General features: G+C 43.3%; 1 protein-coding gene across 5 annotated transcripts in view; it reads left to right on the forward strand.

Annotated features, from left to right (window-relative positions):
• CDCA7L (cell division cycle associated 7 like) overlaps positions 1-19800 on the forward strand; it is a 39244-nt gene that overhangs the window by 17708 nt on the left and 1736 nt on the right. Inside the window, exons 2-9 of one of the 5 annotated variants that reach the window (XM_032287017.1) lie at positions 4576-5034; positions 6578-6718; positions 11680-11817; positions 14857-15225; positions 16977-17048; positions 17160-17330; positions 18029-18154; positions 19443-19592. In XM_032287017.1, the coding sequence (XP_032142908.1) occupies positions 5014-5034; positions 6578-6718; positions 11680-11817; positions 14857-15225; positions 16977-17048; positions 17160-17330; positions 18029-18154; positions 19443-19592 (1188 nt within the window). In that variant the 5' untranslated portion in view covers positions 4576-5013. The remainder of the gene's footprint in view (positions 1-4575; positions 5035-6577; positions 6719-11679; positions 11818-14856; positions 15226-16976; positions 17049-17159; positions 17331-18028; positions 18155-19442; positions 19593-19800) is intronic. The other 4 variants (XM_032287015.1, XM_032287018.1, XM_032287016.1 and 1 more) reach the window with 4 other exon arrangements.

A 19800-nucleotide genomic window follows, 5' to 3' on the forward strand; every position in this document is an offset into this window, starting at 1 on the left:
CACTCTTATTGCCCAGGCTGGAGTGCAATGGTGCGATCTCAGCTCACTGCAGCCTCCACCTCCCAGGTTCAAGTGACTCTCCTGCCTCAGCCTCCCGAGGAGCTGGGATTACAGGCATGCAGCACCACACCCAGCTAATTTTGTATTGTTAGTAGAGACAGGTTTCTCCATGATGGTCAGGCCAGTCTCGAATTCCTGACTTCAGGTGAGCCACCTGCCTTGGTTTCCCAAAGGGCTTGGATTACAGGTGTGAGCCATGGTGCCTGGCTTTCTTAATTAGTCTTGTTTTTGGTTGAATTTTTAAAAATTGTGCTAAGATTCATATTACATAAAATCTACCATCTTAGCCATATTTAAAAGTATGGTTTAATAGTGTTAAGCATATTTAAATTCCAGAACTCTTTTTATCTTGCAAACCTGAAACTCTGTATCCATCAAAGACTCCATGTTTTTCCCTCCCCTCAGCATCTGGCAACCACCATTCTGCTTTTCTGTCTCCAAGAATTCAACCATTCTGGGTACCTGTTACAAGTAGAGTCATACAGTTCTTGGTTTTTGGAGACTGGCTTATTATCATTTAGCATAACGTCTTCAGGGTTCACCCATGTTGTGCCATGTGTCATAATTTCCTTCCTTTTTAATGTTGAATGATATTTGTTGATAAGTATGTATCACATTTTGTTTATCCATTTATCCATTGATGGATACTTGGATTGCTTCCACCTTTTGGCTTTTGTGAATAATGCTGCCATGAACAAGGGAAAGGATATGTTTAGTTTTCCTTAATATTCTTAACACTTTGGTACCCTCAACTATTACTACTGGGCACTAGTAGATATATTAACGCTATTGGTAATATTTGGATTTCTGGCATTTACACTTTTCCTTGGTGTTCCACAAAGCCCCATGAGTTCCACTGTGTGTGTTTCCTGAACAAGTTTCAGATCCAGTCTGTAGATGGGATGTTTCTTAGCAAGACTCAGATTCGTAGCTTCTCTGGAAATGTTGGAGGTCAGGCACACTAGACCCCTGTTCCTGCAGGGCAGTGATCAGCTGGAGTGGAGGAGTGGCCTCCCTTCCTGGATATATGTGTTCTGCCCACCAGTCAGCACCATCTCATATTGTCCTACCGCTGACCTACTGCCCTGTTGCCCACCTGCTTGGCCCCAAAGCCTGTTGAGTTCGCAAAATGTAAGAGCTCTTGGATAATTTGTATGGCTTGTTAGGGAAACCTGCAGTCCTTTCCAAAAGAGAAGCTGGGAATATGACTGCTTTGTAGATGGATGTCCTAGGATTCTGGGTGAAAATTCTTAATTCCCCTCATGTAGGAATGCCACAGAGTGTACCTTTTTGACTTAGTACTTTTCTAGTAAAGTATGCCTTTCTTAGGAAAATGACTACAAAGTCAGATGCATGTAAATGCTTTCAACAAGGGTTGACTGATCACCTGCTATAGGCTGGGCCCTGTGTTAGGTACCTGGGGATTCCCTTCTAGTACCTGTATTCCCAGGGAATTGAATCCTGGTCCCCCACATGAATTTTGATGATATTCACACTGTTAATTCCAAGAAAGGCAGAGTAGAGAGATACTGTACACGAAAGGAGTTAGCATAAAGTTGTTGAATTTTAAAAAGTATTTATAAATAATCAGTCTTTTCACTTTCAGATGGGAATAATTTGTTTTTTGGTTTGCTAGATTGTTGTTATCCTAATTTTGTGGAAGTTCTAATTTACATTAGAAGAACTAATGTAAATACCATCCGGTGATTGAGAAATTTTGTATTTGTGTTGTTTTCAGTTACTTGCTTTAGCTATCTTTTTGGTGAGTCATATGATGGGCATTGGAATAGAATGGAACATAAACTTTGGGGGAAAAAAAAAAAAAAAAAAGATCTGTTGCATTTTGTCTAGACTATGCAGCTACCCAGTGGATCACTGCTGAATGGAACAGGGAAATGACAGATCCTTGGGCCTCAAGTATTGCTATTCTGTGGAACTGGTCATTCACTAGAACAGTATCCCTGTGTATCCTTTCTATCAGGTCCTTCTCACACATATCTTGCTGCATTTTGTTGCATCTGTTAAATCAGTCGTTACATTGATGACACTTGTACAGAATTGTGTGTGTGTGTGTGTGTGTGTGTGTGTGTGCGCCAAATCTGGAAGCTTGTGACTGTCTGAAGCTCTTCTTTTAATACCTTTTAAAGTTCAGCAAGGATCAGAACCCAGCATGCCCCAAGAATACACAGTGTTTTTGAAAGTTTGCTCTTTCCTTTTGTTCCTAATCAGTAATTACAGGCCCCTAATCGTACCTCTGGAGCAGATGCGGAAGTCAAAAGTTGCAGGAGGAATTAGCGAGGCGGACACAGGCTCGCAGCAGTGGTGGGCTGAACACAATAGCACAGGGACTAATGCAGTTGCTGCTGGGAGCACTTTATTCCTATCACTGACCCTCTCCATTCCTTGTATGTCATGGATGGGGTGCTCCTCCTCCTTTAAACCGTTTATGTTTAAAGAAGCTTCTGGGCCAGCAGGGCTTTTTGATTTTTGTGGAATGGTGAGAAGTCAAAAAGAGAAAGACTGAAACTGACACAATATCCCTCTCAGTGCCTCTGCAGGGACTGAACTCAGTGGCTGTCATGTAACTACAACATAGGCTCACTTTCATTAAATATTGTCTGTTTCTCTAGTCTGGGTGTTTTCCTTGCATATTAGTTCCGAGTTCTGAGTGCTAAACAGCAAAAGGTGTCTTTGACAAGATAAGGTGGCAAATGTTGTTAAACATACCTCCTCAAGAAAAGTTTCAATATTTTTCCCAAGAACGATGTCAGAATTAGGCTTTGCTAGTGCTGCCCTGCATGTGGCTGGCAAAAAATATGTCAGTGGAACTCTACTTCTGTTATAAGTATTATTCCTGTTTATAACTTGAGATGATTTTATTAGATGGGGGGAAAGTGTTTGTATTAACCCGTTAGCATCACTGAACTTGGGAGTATTCCATCTCTGTATTTATGTTACAATTCCTTTGATTAAACCATTATTTTCTAATTATTTTTAATCAAGAAATGAACCTGACTAAATGCAAAATTAAGTCAACACACCTAAACAGAGAATTCCAAGGAGCTAAGTAGCTTTTGAATACACAACTCTGTGTATGCCAGTACAGTGATCAAAGTGTGAGATGGAGAACCCTGAGACCTTTTCACGAGTACATGAGGGCGAATGTATTGTCATCATAATACTGAGACATTATTTGCCCTTTGTGCTGTGTTGATGTTTGCACTGATTACGCAAAAGCCAAAGTGGAGAAAACTTCTCACATTTAGCAGGAATCCAGGTGGTAGCAGCAAACTATAGTAGTAGTCAGTGCATTATTCACCTCCATGCACTCAATTTAAAATGTCAATTTCACATAAGAATGTTTTGATGAAACAGTAAAAATCATTAAATCTCCACAGTTAAGGACATCTTGGTAATATACCGCATGATGAGAAAGTACATGTAAAGCATTTTTGCATATCCAAGTGCAATGATCATCTGGTCAGTTGGAGGAAAAGATCTCCTGTGCAGTGGGACTATGTCCAAGGCCCGAAAGAACTGCAAAGAAATCTTGAACTGCACTGTTTGTTGTCGGTGGCATCAGTTTGGCACTATTTTGTATTTATTGTAGATAGAGCACCGCATGGATAAGTATATTAAAAATGTTGGGAGTCGAGGGTTTTCCTTGTGGTGGAACGGCGATGCTAATGTGGGATGAGGGAGCAGAGAAAGAAGCATCCATGTTGGATTTGAATTCACAGTGTCACCATCAACTTGTGATTTATGTATTTACAATATCCTTGCTCTGTCCAAAGAGTCTACAAGCAATGATATTTCATTAACAAAGAGGTACACCGTGTTCTCCGAACTTGGTTTTTGAATGCCATTTCCAAGAAAGGTTCTAGGGCTCCTTGGAGAAATGGCTGATTTGAAGTCTGGGACAGGAAATGCACACGGTTAGCTGGCCATGCTTGTTGTGTAGAAAGTAGGTGTGGAAAGATCCCTAGTGCCATGTCAGAAGGACAGAGGATGACTTAAAGGAGCTCCCAATGACCAAATTTGGGACAGTCAGAAAGAAGTATGACAATATGGATTTTAACACATTGAATAATAATGTTAAAAAAAATCCATGGATATACATGGTAGAAGAAAAGGGGGAGAGTGAAAGAAACACTATGTTATACAAGAATGCCAGCTACTTTATAAAGGAGAGAGATAATTTTTGAGACTTTCTGTTTTGCAGCCCCTTAACATAGTAATTGATTCAGGGGTGCACTGGCTCACGCCTGTATTCCCAGCACGTTGAGAGGCTAAAGTGAGAGGATCACTTGAGGTAAGGAATTTGAGACCAGCCTGGGTAACACAGACCCTGTCTTTATTAAAATAAAAAATTAAAAAAAAAATTGTCAGTGGATGTTTAAACTGTTGAGTGAGATGTTATTATGGAGAAGGATATTCACAGAATCTCAAGTATCACTCTGCATATTCCTTATTAGTAACAAGGGAGAAACCATGGTTTTTTTTTTTTTTTTTAAGCGAAGAAGAATTCAGGCTGATTCCACCTTAACTTGTTGACCAAACAGCAGCACCGCTAAAAAAAGAGACAGCCAGACCTTACATGCTTTCCAAAGAAAGAACTGCTACAAACACTTAAGTCGTTTTGGCAAAAGCAAGCAAACTAGAAGTGAGCCTCCAGATTCAACTCCCAAATCATAGAAAACCCAAATGAGCCTGTTAAACACCACCTTGGGCTGCAAAATACAAAAAAAAACCTTCAGACTTGGGCAAACTCCACAGTCAAATTACCCAGTTTCTTCAAAAATAAACTGCAAGAGAAAAAAAGATAAAGGAGCGATGAGAAGAGATTTATGAGCCATGTTGATCAGTGTGTGACTCCTACTTGGATCATGATGCAGATAAACTAAGCTTTAAAAAAATGAGGCAGAAGAATTGTGAACACAGACAGCGCATTTGATGATGCTGCAGAGTGACATGGTACTATGTCTATGGTTGCTTCACAAGAATTTGGAAGAAGAGGGGTTGGGTTGGGATACAGGGGAAGCATAGTTAGCCATGGGCAGATAATTACTGGGAGGATCAATGTGTGCTCATTGAAATATTCCATCTACTTTTGAAATATCTTTGAAAGTTTTTACAATGAAAGATGTCTTAAAGTTACCAATTAATAGTGGAATAACTTGACATTTTGTGCCCGCTTATGCAGTGCATTGAGAAGTATATGTCACCTATGTAGAATTGGTGCCAAAAATATGTAACCTGAATCTAATCATGAGGAAGCACTCACATAAGCTCAGAATACACGACGTTCTACAAGGCAGTTGTCGTGGTCTAAGAAAAAGTCAGTGTTGTGGAAAACAGCAAAAACAATGTCATAAAAAACAATCAAATGAAATACAAAACCTTGCTTTTGTGGCTCTTACTGTCTCCAGAAAGTTATAAAAGACATTTTGGGAAGAGTTGCAGATATTAAAATGTAGAATTACAGTAACTCATGATATTAAATTAATGTTAATTATGTTTTCTGTACCAAACATAATTAACATCGGTTCTGTGGGTGCTACGGAAGAATGTCCTCATCCTTGGGAGATACAGGCTGAATTATATTAGGGCCAATCAATACAATGTCTGCAAATTACTTTAATCAGTGTGTGGATATATATGGATGAGGTTGGCTCCTATTAAATGCTGTTTTCCTAGGTTAAAAACAGCCAAATACATCACATGCCCACGGTTCAACTTAATATTCGATGAAACAGAGAAAGAAAGCAAATGCAGTGACAAATAGTGGCTCTAGATAATGAACTGACAGGTGTTTGTACTATTTTTTTCACCTTTCTGTGTGTTTGAACTTTTTTAAAACAAAGATTTGGGAGAAAATAGTCAACTTAAAAAATGAACTCCAGCAGATACATATTTGTGGATTAAGTGTGCTGACAGTGTCCCCTCTGGGGTCAGTCGTCCCCTAATAGCAGTTAAATTCCCTTGGAATTCATTTCAAACTACTTAAGTTGACTTACAATATTGAAGAGAAGGAAAGCTACTTATTTCATTGTATGAACTTTCTGCTTTCTGAGTCAGCCTATGACAAAGAACAGAAAAATAAATAATGTAGGTGAACATTAAGAAAAGAGCTAAATCATATTTTATGGCAACATTTTTATGTAGATGACATTTAAAGATGCATCCACTGTGGGAGAAAAAAAGAGATCATTGGTTCTCAGAAGAAATTTTTATTTTTGTCAAGAGATCAAAAATGTCTTCTCTCTGGCCTGGTTTTTAACATTCTCTGTAAAATAGGGTGTATGTCTGGAATTTTAAGTTTTATCTCCCCCTCCACACACCCTTATTTTGCCATGAGGTCTTAGCTGAAGCATGTTTTACTCAGGGTTACTGGGAACTTCTGGGCAACCATGGCAGTTAGATGAAGTGGTGAGATCTCTACTGCCCTCCAGAAAATGGCCTTAAGTGATTACCAAGAACCCCTGCTTTAATCCCGCCTCTTTTGAATCCAAAACAGATCCCTAAAGAAGTGGCTGATATCTTTAACGCCCCCAGTGATGATGAAGAGTTCGTGGGCTTCCGAGATGATGTTCCCATGGAAACCCTCTCGTCAGAGGAGAGCTGCGATAGTTTTGACTCACTGGAGTCAGGGAAACAGGTACGGATGCTTCCTTCCAAGCAGATGTGTTTATCTGGAAGCCTGAATCTTGGTTTGGATGTTCCTTTATTTGAACATAGTGTGAGATTCGTGGTATCAGTTCATTGTCTAGCATTTTATTTTAGAAATGTTGTGCCTTCCTGTTTTAAAAAAACTGGTGAGAGAACCTCACTTTAATGTGTTAATCCTTTTCTGTACCATAATTCGGGGATTTTTTTTTTAAATAAAGGGACCTCACATGATCAAGTGCATTTTCTTGGCTGCCTTGGGGCTGCAACATGCAGCGACGCTGTGTTCAGAGTCCTCCCACAGAGGCGAGGCTACGGCAAGCCATGGGGGATCGTGTGGTTACTGGGAGACAATTGCACCTCTGTGGTCCTGCGGTGCAATTCTGTTGGCACGCCACTCTTGGAATTGCTGGGGAGAGCCTTATTCTTGCGTTAATGACTTTGATCTCTAGCATGCACAAGTTACAGTTCTCTGAGAAGTAGATTCCTGGAGGTTCACATTGTGTCCTAGTAGTAGAACGGCCAATCAGAATCTCTACCCTTCAGTGGCATTTTCTTCTGAGTTGATTGCAGCACTCAGAAGTCCTCATTCTCCCTTGACCATGACTTCTCCAAAAAGGCAGCAAATTAAGCCCACCTTGCTTCTACCCGACAAGTACAGGAAGGGAAGCAGTGAATTATATTGAAGTGAAGTACCCGCTTAATTATGCGGGACACTGTAAGTTCTGGCCTGGGTGGGAGCTGTGCTTTCCAAGATCACCAGGGGCTCCCTGGTCTCTGCCGTCCGGGTCTCATTTAACATCTTCACAGCAGTTGATCCTACTAGCCACGTCCTTCACCTCTGGGTTACTTCTTCTCTGTTACACAACTTTTGCTCTTTTTTCTTTCTGAGACGGAGTCTTGCTCTGTCGCCCAGGCTGGAGCGCAGTGGCATGATCTTAGCTTACTGCAACTTCTGCCTCCCAGGTTCAAGCAATTCTTCCTGCTCCAGCCTCCTGAGTAGCTGGGATTACAGGCGTGTGCCACCACACCCGGCTAGTTTTTGTATTTTTTTTTAGCAGAGGCAGGGTTTCACCATGTTGGCCAGGCTGATCTCGAACTCCTGACCTCAGGTGATCTGCCTGCCTCGGCCTCCCAAAGTGCTGGGATTACACGCATGAGCCACTGCACCTAGCCTGCTCTTTGGTAATGTCGCTTATTTTTCCTGTCCCTAAATGCGGATGTTCTCTAAGGTTTTGTCTTCAGTCTTCTTACTTAGCGATCTTGTCTGTTGTCTTGCTTTGAGCTGGTGCTGTCTTTTGTGGAGCTTGTCTTCTCTCTCCAGTCCCCGGTGGTTTCTGACTACCAGTTGGACTGGTTGCTAAGGGAGATCTGAAACTCACCTTTCCTTCCCTTGGTTGTCTTTCTGGCTTCCACCTTTCCCCATCTTGATCTCCATCTTTTGTTGTTCTTGACTCTCCTTTCCCTCTTCCATTTCCCCAGCATTCGTCTAGGAGTTGATGAAACTTCTGCTGTGTTCCTCGTGTTTGTCCCTCCCTTCCCTCTGCAGCTGCGGAAGCCCTTGTAGCTCTTACCTGAAGGCTCATCCCTTCCTACTAGGATCTGTTACAGGACTGAGCTCCAGTCGGCTCCTCCCTTACTCAGATTGCCCAGCCCTCCATCTGATCACAGTCAGGCAGTGGGGAGAGTAGAGCCTGCCAGATCCACCTTGAGGAGCATTTGAGCAGGGCAGAACATGTCTAAAGTGCTAAACACAGAGCCTGGCAGGCACTGGGCATTAAGAAACAGAACAGCTGCTTCTGTTGCTATGATGACTGCTTTTGGAGTCAGGTCTTTCCTCCCCAGGGAGGAAAGTATGCCAACTGCTTTTCATACAGATACTACATTTAATCCACAGACCTCCCAGGAAGCTGCCGGTGTTGTTACTATCCCCATTTTGCAAGTGCTGAAACTGAAGTTCAGGGAGATGAAATGACTTGCCCAAGGCCCCACATCTGGGAAGTAGCAAGCTGGGATATTCCAAATCCAGGGCCGCCACTTCCCAGCCTCTTACCGTGTGGGGCCTCTTTCCTACCTGCGATGGTACAGGGCACAGGAACTGCACTGACATTATCATTATCCACTGTTCTGCCCTTTCTGCCCACTGGTCCATGCTGTTCTTCCTGCCTGTCTGCTCTCACCGTTTTTCTAGCCTCTACCCTGGCTCACATCCAGTTACGCTACTTCTTCCATGAAGTCTAACTGGGTTTTCTTTCCCTCCGTGTGCTGTATTGCTTGAGTATCCCTTGGAGCACTGACCCTCACCAGGGTTATTCGTGGACCGGTCTGCCTCCCTCTTAGACTATAAACTCTTTGAAGAAGGGGGGACTCATACTTGAATGGTGCTTTCTAGCTTCCCTGGCTCTGACTTTTTGTCCTCATGTATCGTCCCTTTCCTCTCGTTTCAGGCTCCACCTGACTGTATACAGTGAGCACGGGGGGGTTTTGTTTGCAGGGTGCAGTTGAAATGGGGTGCTTGTCTGCTTGTCTGGTTCAACAGGCCATTGCTCTCTAGTCTGTTTCTTCGTGTCACATGGGCTTCAAAATAAAAAGCTTATCGACCTAGGTTAGCTTTTCCTCTGATGTGTTACTTGCTTATGGTCCTGATCATGGTAGATGACCAAGGCCCATAGTATACTGCCCAGAATTGATTTTGAAGGAGCATCAACCAGTGCCAGAGAGCAACTAGCAGTGCAAGGGTTTGTAACTAAGAATGCAGTGGAACAGTGTAGAGTGGAGATTGATGTCCTATAGACCCATGTGAAAAACAGTGTTTACACACTTTGGAGTAAAGAAACTAAAGCAAAGGCCTCAGTTCACGACAATGGTAGGTTGTTTTTCTCTATCAGGACTGACCATCGTCTCCCTGGCTGCCTATTGCCCTGTGAGGCCAGCACACAGGACTGAAAGAACCAGAAAAAAAATGGAAGACGGGAACTCACTGCTTCAAGGCTTGCTCTGTTCTCTTCAGGGCCTAGGCAGGGGCTTTAAGTAGTTGATGAAATTTACACACAGAAATACGGCTCCAAATCAGCCTGCATGGGCTGCCCAAGGCTCTGTGAGCCAGATGTTTCATGCACTGAGAGGCCTCAGGTGCGTGTTGGGTTTCCTTAGCAGCAGCTGTATACCATTCTTCCTTAATAATCAAGCCCTGGCCTGCTACTTCTCTACCCTGACCCCACACGCACAAGATCCATTTAGCCAACAGAAGCTGCGTGAACTTGCACACAGCATGTGTATGCTAACTCTGGTCTCCCTTAAATACGATTTGAATTTCACTTTAAAGAAACTTCGCTTTTGTGTGTGCAATTTCTTTTTTCAAGCAGCTGCACTACAGCTAACAACAAAGGAACAAAGTAATTTAGCTCTGAGCAGACTCACTCCAATTACCCATAATAATTCATAGGAGACATTTTTAAGCGTACAGAATGCTAGATGGAGACATTTCTTTCTGTTTGCCCCTGTAAGTTTTTCTACTTGTCCATTATATCTGTTTTTCTCCAGAGATATATGAGCTTGAAGACATATATAATTACAGTTGAGGAAAGGCAGGGGGAGATACAGATTCTCAGCCAAGTGCGGTGTTAAGAGGGGTCATTGCTATCAGGGATGGTGGGGAAGAGATGGCAAAGGAAACTGGGGACAGACTCGAGCCCCGATGAGGTGTGGCAGCCTGGCAGGAGGCTGGTCTTGCAGGTCTCCCGTTGGCCTGCAGTTTGTTCTTTTTTTTCAAGCCTACTATTAAAAGATCTGGGTTTCCTTCTTTGTACTGTTTCAAAAGAAAGAAAAAGTCATTATTAGAAAATGCCTTTTCTTAAAGAGCCACATTGCAACTTTCCTTCTGCTCACTTGACACCTTGCCATGGTTGCTCACTTCTCACCTCATGCAGAAGAGAAATTCCTGGAGGTGATCTTGGGTGAGCTTTCCATCAGGCGTGTCTGGTCATGGAGCAAGTCTAGGCTCTCTGGTGGTGGGTAGTGAGGGCTGTGAGAGGACCCAGCCTTTTCCTACAGGGAAACTTGCTCTTGGTGAACGGGAGGCATGCTCACCCACTTGGAGGAGACTCTGGCTTTGAAAGGCTGTTGGAAAGGGAAGCCAGCACGTGGGAGGGTGCCAGGTTTTCTCCTCATGTCTTCTTTCCATGTGTTTTGGTTCTGTGTGAAAGCAGACGTTTCTGGTTGCCAGCTTTGGCAGGAGAAGCTGAATTCCATGAGCACTTAGCAGTCACGTTAGAAGCTGATTGAGACTACACCCATGCTGATTTTTAAAAAGTGTCTGATTTGTAGGTCTGAATTTTGTAAGCTTTAGAACTAATGTGTATATATATATAATATACATGTATGTATATGGGTTTTTTGAGACAGGGTCTCTGTCACCCAGCCTGGAGTGACATTGGTGTGATCTCAGCTGCAACCCAGGCTGGAGTGCAACGGTGTGATCGCAGCTCACTATAGCCTCGACCTCCCAGGTGTGGCTAATCCTCCCACCTTAGCCTCCTGAGTAGCTGGGACTACAGGTACACGCCACCAGACCCAGGTAATTTTTGTATTTTTTGCAGAGACGAGGTCTCACTATGTTGCTCAGGCTGGTCTTGAACTCCTTAGCTCAAGTGATCTGCCTGCCTCGGTCTCCCAAAGTGCTGAGATTATAGGCATGAGTCACTACACCTGGCCAGTGTTTTCTTTTTTTTAATTGTGGTAAAGTATGCATTACATGAAATACACCATTTCACCTGTTTTTGAGTATACTGTTCAGTGGCATTAATTACATTGACATTGTTGACCATCCATCTCAGAACATTTTCATCATCTGCATCAGAAACTCTGCACCTGTTCAGTAGCTCCCCATTCTCCCCTTCCCTGGTAACCTCTATTCTACTTTCCGCCTCTGATGTATGTGTGTGTTTAATTTAGCAGGATATGCGCTTTCATTCCAAATACTTCACTGAAGAGCTAAGAAGAATTTTTATAGAGGACACTGACTCAGAGACTGAGGATTTTGCAGGATTTACACAGAGTGATCTGAATGGAAAGACTAACTCAGAAGTAATGGTAATAATTAAAACGGAAGGGATGTGGGTGGTGAGGTTTGTCATCCTGTTTCTGCATTAGAGTTTTACTTGTAAGAAGTCACCTCACGAGTGAAAAGATTTTACTTTTTCATACATATTTATCTTTCAAGCTAATTAACATAACCTTAAAAAAAAAAAAAAAAACACTTCTAGAAGGCTAATCCCTGGTCCACCAGTCCATTATTCTCTTGAGAATCTTCCCCTTGTTCCTGTGGGCTTTGGGGATGTGTCCCAGGCATCCTTTATTGTCCTTCTCAAAATGACATGCACGGTGGCTCATGGCTGTCATTTCAGCACTTGAGGGGACCGAGGTTGGTGGATCACCTGAGGTCAGGAGTTCAAGACAAGGTTGCCCAATATGGTAAAACCGTGTCTGTACTCAAAATACAAAAATTAGGTGGACATGGTGGCGAGTATCTGTAGTCCCAACTACTCGGGAGGCTGAGGCAGGAGAATCGCTTCAAGCTGGAAGTTGAAGGTTGCAGTGAGCTGAGAGTACACCGCTGCCCTCCAGCCTGCGTGAAAGAGTGAGACTCCATCTTAAAAAAAAAAAAAATTAAAAGAATTTATCTCCGAGTTTTCTTGAGATTCTTACTGTGTGTGAAGTGATAGTTTTTGGTTTGAAGTCAATGTGGCATTTGGCTGTGGTACAAACTTGGTGTTCTCCGTGCACTGTGGATTTGGATTTGTCATGCTTTTTAGTGTTAAAGATGACCCGCCTGGATTCTGGAGGGAAGTCTACTCTCAGCACTTCCTATGAGCAGACTTATTAGTTGATCTCTTCATGTTATTCTGCACAGTTAGGCTAGTTGACTGCCCAGTTGTGTTTGAATCTTAAGGTAAATTTAAGGCACAGCCTTTGGATTTAAGAAAAGAAATATACTTACGCTAACTAAAAATAGCATACATTTATGCAAACAAAAAAAAAATGCTGCTTTCTTCTTCAGTATGAAGATGGAACGTAGAGTTTAAGCTTCTTCACAGCCAGAAGCTGCTTAGGACTAACTTTTGGCACAGAGCCTGTGTGGAGGTATAAACAAGCCGTGACTCCTAGGCTGGCCTTGTCCCTCACCTGTCCTAGGAGAGGACTTAGAGTATAAAAGCTCTCATGGTAGGCTGCTTCGTTTGATGGTGACTTTTTGCCATGAGTAGCAACATAGAGCTGTGCTAGCCTGGAGGCCCCAGCTCTCCTTTGGCTCTCTTTGCAGAAGCTGTTTGTGTGGCAGTTAATTGGTTCCGGCCAGAAAGTCCTCAGTTTCTTGCCAGCAAGATATTAAGATCCTTCTAAACCCCTAATGGGCATTATGTCTTAGTGACTTACTTGTCTTCTGTTCTTTAGTGAAGTGATGTCTGGTTACTTGAAGCATTTGTGTTTCTAGTGAGAGAAAGTGAATTACCCCAGAAGTCTTCCCTCCCACCTGCCCCCATGTCTGTGCACTGTGATGTTTTACACAGATCATGATATGGCGTACGTTCAGCACAGGCCCCTGCAAATTTTATTTTAGAATCCAGTGAGAAGAAACGCATGGTTGCCTCCCAGCCCAACCTCCGGCCCACCCTTTTGGGAACTGGAGAGACCATCTCTCTTGCTAAATGGGATATTGCTGTCACCTTGGTTTCCAGGGATCTGTGGGCCGGATGTGACATAGCCACATCCACGTGCTAGACTGTGCTTTACTCTCAGGTCTGATTCTGGGCTGCTGTGGACAGTTTGTTCTTCCCTTCCTCCAGGCCTCTGTAGTGAGCTGTTCCACTTCTGTCTGTGGTAAAGAGAGGCCTGTAGATGATAAGGATGGAAGATAAATGGATCAAAACTGCAGTTCTTCCCTGACAGTGCCCCCTAAAATTGGGTTCCTTTGCACTACACTATTTTGAATTCTGAAGCTACTAATGTGGAAACTAATGTGGAAAGGGCACGGTATTAAAAAGATAGAAAAATCAGTGCTGTACAGTCTTTTTTCTCCCTAGGCTTGGTGTGGCTACACCAGGGTTGGCAGTCATCTGCATTTTCTTTCTCCCTCTGTCTTGTTTCTAACTTTAGTCCAGCTAGAATTTGGGGGGTGATGGTGGTCACTGGGAAGGAGGCGGAGTCCCTGAACTGAGTCCTGAGTCCCTCCTGCTGCCACTCCATGTTCTTGGTAGATTTTCGGAATTCCCAGATAGTGGTTCCTTAAGTTTTCTAGCTTGTGGTCACGGAAAGATGCCCAGAAGATGTCCTGGATCTCACATACTTAAACCTGTCTCTGTACCACTGCTGAGAGTCTCATCACATGTCACTTAGGTGATGTGACCCTGTTACTGCCTTCCATACTTACTTAGTTCTCACTTGTAAAGTGGAGCAGTGTTTGAGTGCTGGAGACCTATACCATGTGGAACTTGAAAACGTAGGGGGAGGATTTCTTGAGTTGACTAAGTGCTGTGTTGCTATAACCTGTAGAGCTTTCTGACTTGATTTCACCCCATGGCTCTGAGGGTTCCAGAGAAGGGAAGGGTGCCCCTTGACTGAGGACCCAGTGGCAGGTTATCAGCCTGTCCTGGGTCACTGCCCTGAGGTGCAGTCAGCTCTCCTGCCCTCTTACTTGAAAGTCTGGTTCCTGGTATTTGAGGAGACCAGTCAGCACTTTTCCCCCTTAGCACCATTGCTTGTCTGCAGATCACATTTGTCGTATACCCTTTTCTGTGACTGTCTCTCCTCTTGCTGGTGCTCCTTGGTCTTCCCATGATAGTGGAACCCACCCTGTTCTGTGTTTTGCTTACAGCCTGATGCTCCAGATGGACCCAGCTCTGTCATGGGTTTGATGGTCCACAGTTCAGTAGTAGATTGCCTGTTCTTTGATTTTATTCATCAACCAATTTCTTGCACATTTAAAAGAAATTCAGAGGGAACTCAAAATATGAAGGGGAAGCTTTTCATTTCTCATGTTTTTTCTCATATACTACCAGAGTTGTTTTAAATGCATGTCTTTTTTGTGGGTCTGAAACGGTGTCTTTGTGCTTTTTCTTGCTCTTATTTTATTAGCTTGTGGAGTCAGATTTGAGTGATGATGGTAAAGCATCTTTGGTGAGCGAGGAAGAGGAAGATGAAGATAAGGCTACCCCAAGAAGAAGAAGGTCTCGAAGACGTAGTATTGGTCTTCGAGTAGCCTTTCAGTTTCCCACCAAGAAGCTGGCCAACAAACCAGATAAAAACAGTTCTGAGCAGCTGTTTTCTAGCTCACGCTTACAGAATGAGAAAAAAGCAGTTCTTGGAAGAAAGAAAGGCCGTAGACAGGTGATGCAAAGGGAAGATTCTACGTCTGAGTCTGAGGACGACTCTCGGGATGAGAGCCAGGAGAGTTCAGATGCTCTGCTGAAAAGGACCATGAACATCAAGGAGAACAAAGCCATGGTGAGGCTTGCGGGGGCGCCCTGGGAGTGGGCTCCAGGCTCTGGCAGCAGTTGCTGGGCTCCCAGAACCACTTTGCTCCTATAGATGCTGCTGTTGCTTTGGCTTCTGTCAGGAAAATATACTCTGGGTATTGTGTATCCTTTTCTTTTCCAGAACCCAAAGCAACTATTACATGATCAGCTCTGGTTTTGGAACAGAGAGACTCCCCAGGACCATTTTTAGCCCCTCCATGGTGCCATGAACTAATGCTGCTTACTCTTGACCAAGCTAAGTTCTGAGTGCATAGTGTGGTGTTGGGGATGAGATGGGCCGAACAACTGGCCTGTTCCCAGCAGAGTAAAGCAGGGGGAGTGGGATGTCACTGAGTCCGTGGAGGAGTTGCAAGGAGCAGATTGGGCAGGTAGCTTTTTACCTAGAAACCACTCTTCTGTGGTAACTGGCCCTGGTTCTAAGACATCTCAAGGAATGGCAGAGGTTTAGGTGTTAAAATGACCTCAGTGGTGTTAATTCACTCTAAAATGTCTTCATTGGAACAATTAATGGAACAAGATGAAATCTTTGTTAATATATTTGGTTTTTTTGTATGTAATCAATTACTGTTAATCTGATTATTGTAGAGAATCATTGTTTGCTTCATAATTGTTTATCGACAGAGTGTTTTTTTTATAGTTCTGCCACTTACCACATGTAACATTTTGGTGTTTTTTTAATCTTTTCCTTTTAAAAAAAGAATGACATAGTGATACTGTATATGTAAGCTAATATGTCTAATATAAATTACTTACAAAAATGGAATGCCTACTTTTGGGTTAATTTTATCCTAAGAAACATTTTTACTTAGCGAAGGGAAATTTTCAGCACTGTATCCATCTGTATCTTTAAGAGCTGGCCGGGCGCGGTGGCTCACGCCTGTAATCCCAGCACTTTGGGAGGCCAAGGCAGGTGGATCACGAGGTCAAGAGATGAGACCATCCTGGCCAACATGGTGAAACTCTGTATCTACTAAAAATACAAAAATTAGCTGGGCATCTTGGCACGCACCTGTAGTCCCAGCTACTCAGGAGGCTGAGGCAGGAGAATCGCCGGAACCCGGGAGGCGGAGGTTGCAGTGAGCTAAGATCCACTGCACTCCAGCCTGGTAACAGGGCAAGACTCCTTCTCAAAAAAAAAAAAAAAAATTATTTTCTTTTTGATTTTTTTAGTGACATATAATTGTATAAACTAAAATGAATCCTAATTAAATTATCTGGCATATTGATGCCTCTTATTTGGTGTTATTATCCATTTAGGAATATGTTCATAAATTACTTTTATTGATGAGAAATTAACCTATTTAAAGAAATCAGATTTTTGGAGCTCTAAATAACCATTGAAATAATCTAGTTGAGCTGCTGCTTTTGTGAACATCCTGAAACTTGAGACTAACATGTACAAAACGAATTACACCACCTTGGATTAGGCTTCAAGTCAGGTTTGGAATTTCATGCGCCAGGTCAGGATGATTTCAGTTGTGTTGTCCTTACATGTAAGGAATAGGCTAGTGTTCATTCACATGAATGATGACATCAGCATCACAGGTTTGGAGGTAAAATCTTTACATGTGAGGTTAAAAGTATAAGTGTTGTGGGTTACATAAACTATTCAAGTTAGGTTTCTTACTGTAGCGGAATGGAAAACTTGAGATAGGTGTTGGATGACCTAGCCCTGGAGCACTATTTATGTAAAATTCTTTCTTTTGTTCTGAACTTCAGCTTGCTCAGTTATTGGCAGAATTGAACTCAATGCCAGATTTCTTCCCAGTCCGAACCCCGACCTCAGCTTCTGTAAGTAGAACTCCTTATAATTATACCCATACTGATACATGGTGATCAGCTACCAGACGGCTTTTGTTCAAGAGAGTCCCCATTTGCTTCTGTCTGTGCTCTTGATTTCAGAGGAAGAAAACAGTGAGGCGGGCCTTCTCAGAGGGACAGATCACACGACGCATGAACCCGACCCGGAGTGCGCGGCCTCCTGAGAAGTTTGCTCTAGAGAACTTTACTGTCTCAGCTGCCAAATTTGCAGAAGAGTTTTACAGTTTGCGAAGAAGGAAGACAATTAGTGGGGTATTTTCTGACTAATATATGAATTAGTTTTGTCTGAGCTACTGTTGCTCCAAACGTGAATGCACATTGTTGTCACCCAGGGCTGGTTTTGATCCCGTGGGTCTGCAGCAGCTGAGAACTTGCATTTCTATCTGGTTCCCAGGTGATGCCGTTGCTCCCGAGAGCACACTTGGAGAAGCAGTGCTGGTCTAAGCTGGTCACAGAGAGAGCCTTTATCCAAGCCGAGCTGAAAAGCAGCTCATTTATTAGGATGCTGCTTTGATCCCTGCTGTAGGCAGTAAAGGCCTGTCCACAGCTCCAGTCAGCTTTGCGGTTTCCACTTTGTGGAAAAGTATAGTGATTCCTCTTAACTTTTCTATTTTAGGCCTTAGACATTTCAAGCACTTTCAGTTTGGAGGGAAAAACTTTGGACCCATTTGTGGGTTTGGCTGTTCAGTGTGGTTCATCTCTCCACAGAGTTCACAGCAAAGAACCAAAAACCTTGAGTTTCTCCTCTATGATTGTATTGCCTTGCTGAGAAGGAAGCTTGGCAGGTAGCAGAATCTCAGTAAATACTAAAATGAAATGGCTGCAAGGAAATAGAAGAGGGACCGGGTTAACATGAATGGTGCTAGATCTTTGAGAGTTTAAAATGTTTATAATTTTTTATAACTGCTCGAAACAGCTCACTCTAGGTTCTGCTTGTGTTCATTGTGCAGGGGAAATGCCAGGAGTACAGACGACGTCACCGTGTATCTTCTTTTCGGCCAGTGGAGGATATCACCGAAGAGGACTTAGAAAATGTCGCCATAACTGTTCGAGATAAAATCTATGATAAAGTTCTGGTAAATTCTATATTATGAGTAATTTGCATGATTGCCATTCTTATCGGGAGTCTAAGGCATTGGTATTTGAAATCTCACGTGTTTTTAAACTGGATTAGGGCTTATGCCATCTCACCAAGGGCTCAGAGCCAGGCTCTGAATCAGAGGGTCAAGGGTCAGCTGTACCTGGGAAAAGGGGGGCAGCTTAGTGCAGTAATTCCCCTTGGGACAGTGTGCTCTTTTATGGATGCATAGAACCTGAGGGAAGACAAAGGTATAGTTTCAAAGGGATTTTTACATGTAACTGTTATGGTTTAAATATTGTATAGTTTTATGTTTTAAATATTGAAAAAAGATAGCGTATTTAGGGGTAACATAACCGTAGAAAATAAAGGTTGGCAGAATATCTTTGGTAGGAAACCGGTTAAATTTCTTCTAAATGGTGATTTAGAGGGAGGCTTTGTATTCTGCTTTTGTATGTGTTTTCTAGACAAGTAGTGCGACACTGTCTTAAGATAGTATTAAAATGCTTTACATTTAGTTGCCAATATTTAAAAAAAAATAGATTTCATATTGAAGATATCCAGGTCTGCAGAGCTAGGGTGGAGCTAGGGTGGAGCCGAGGTGATGCCATCCAAAGCTCATTGCCACTTAGTCACCTGTCAGGGGCTCGGCCACCCCTGCCTTAAGCTTTCCCCTGGTCTCTCTTCCTGACAGTCTGATCATTTCATTCCTTCCGGTGCTCTGCTGAGCCTCATCTGACCTCATGTGCTCCTTGGCCCGAACCTGTGATGCTTACATTCTAGAGCGGTAGTCCCCAACCTTTTTGGCACCAGAGACCAGTTTTGTGAAAGACCATTTTTCCATGGATTTGGGGGGACAGGAAAGGGATGGTTTCAGGATGAAACTGTTCCACCTCAGATCATCAGGCATTAGATTCTTAAAAGGGAGTACAACCTAGATCCCGTGTGTCTGCAATTCACAATAGGGTTTGTGATCCTGTGACAAGCTAACACTGCCACTGATCTGACAGGGAGGCAGAGCTCAGGCAGTAATGCTCAGTCACCCGCTGCTCACTTCCTGCTGTGCATCTCAGTTCCGAACAGGCCACAGACTGGTACTAGCCCGAGGGCTGGGGACCCCTGGTCTAGAGACAGTGCTATGGCTTTTATTAGGAAAACAATCCTGCTTGATTCGAGGAGACAGGTGGTATTTCTTCATGCACTTGGTAATGCACATGATGGCATCTGGCCTGAAATGGGCATCAGCATATCCCTGAGTTCACCTGCTCACTGCCTTCACCCTCTAGGGTAACACATGCCATCAGTGTCGACAGAAGACCATCGACACCAAGACGGTGTGTCGGAACCAGGGTTGTGGTGGTGTGCGGGGACAGTTCTGTGGACCATGCCTGCGGAACCGCTATGGGGAGGATGTCAGATCAGCATTGCTGGACCCGGTAGGTGCAGTGTTTTTATTTGTCCTAAATTGTATGGGTGAAGGAAGCAAGCCAAAGATGGGGCTTCTGGACTCTCACTGGGAACTGGGAGCTCCAGAACTTGGGTTTTTTGCCTTCCATCTGTACCTTAAGGCTCCACGGAAAATGAAAAATAGGGACTCCTGGAAGGAGAGCAAGCTGACCAGTGAATATAATTTGTTATATTTTC

This window comes from Sapajus apella, unplaced genomic scaffold, assembly GCF_009761245.1.
Source record: "Sapajus apella isolate SASKATOON/1434 unplaced genomic scaffold, GSC_monkey_1.0 scaffold19, whole genome shotgun sequence".
Classification (NCBI taxonomy): Eukaryota; Metazoa; Chordata; class Mammalia; order Primates; family Cebidae; genus Sapajus; species Sapajus apella.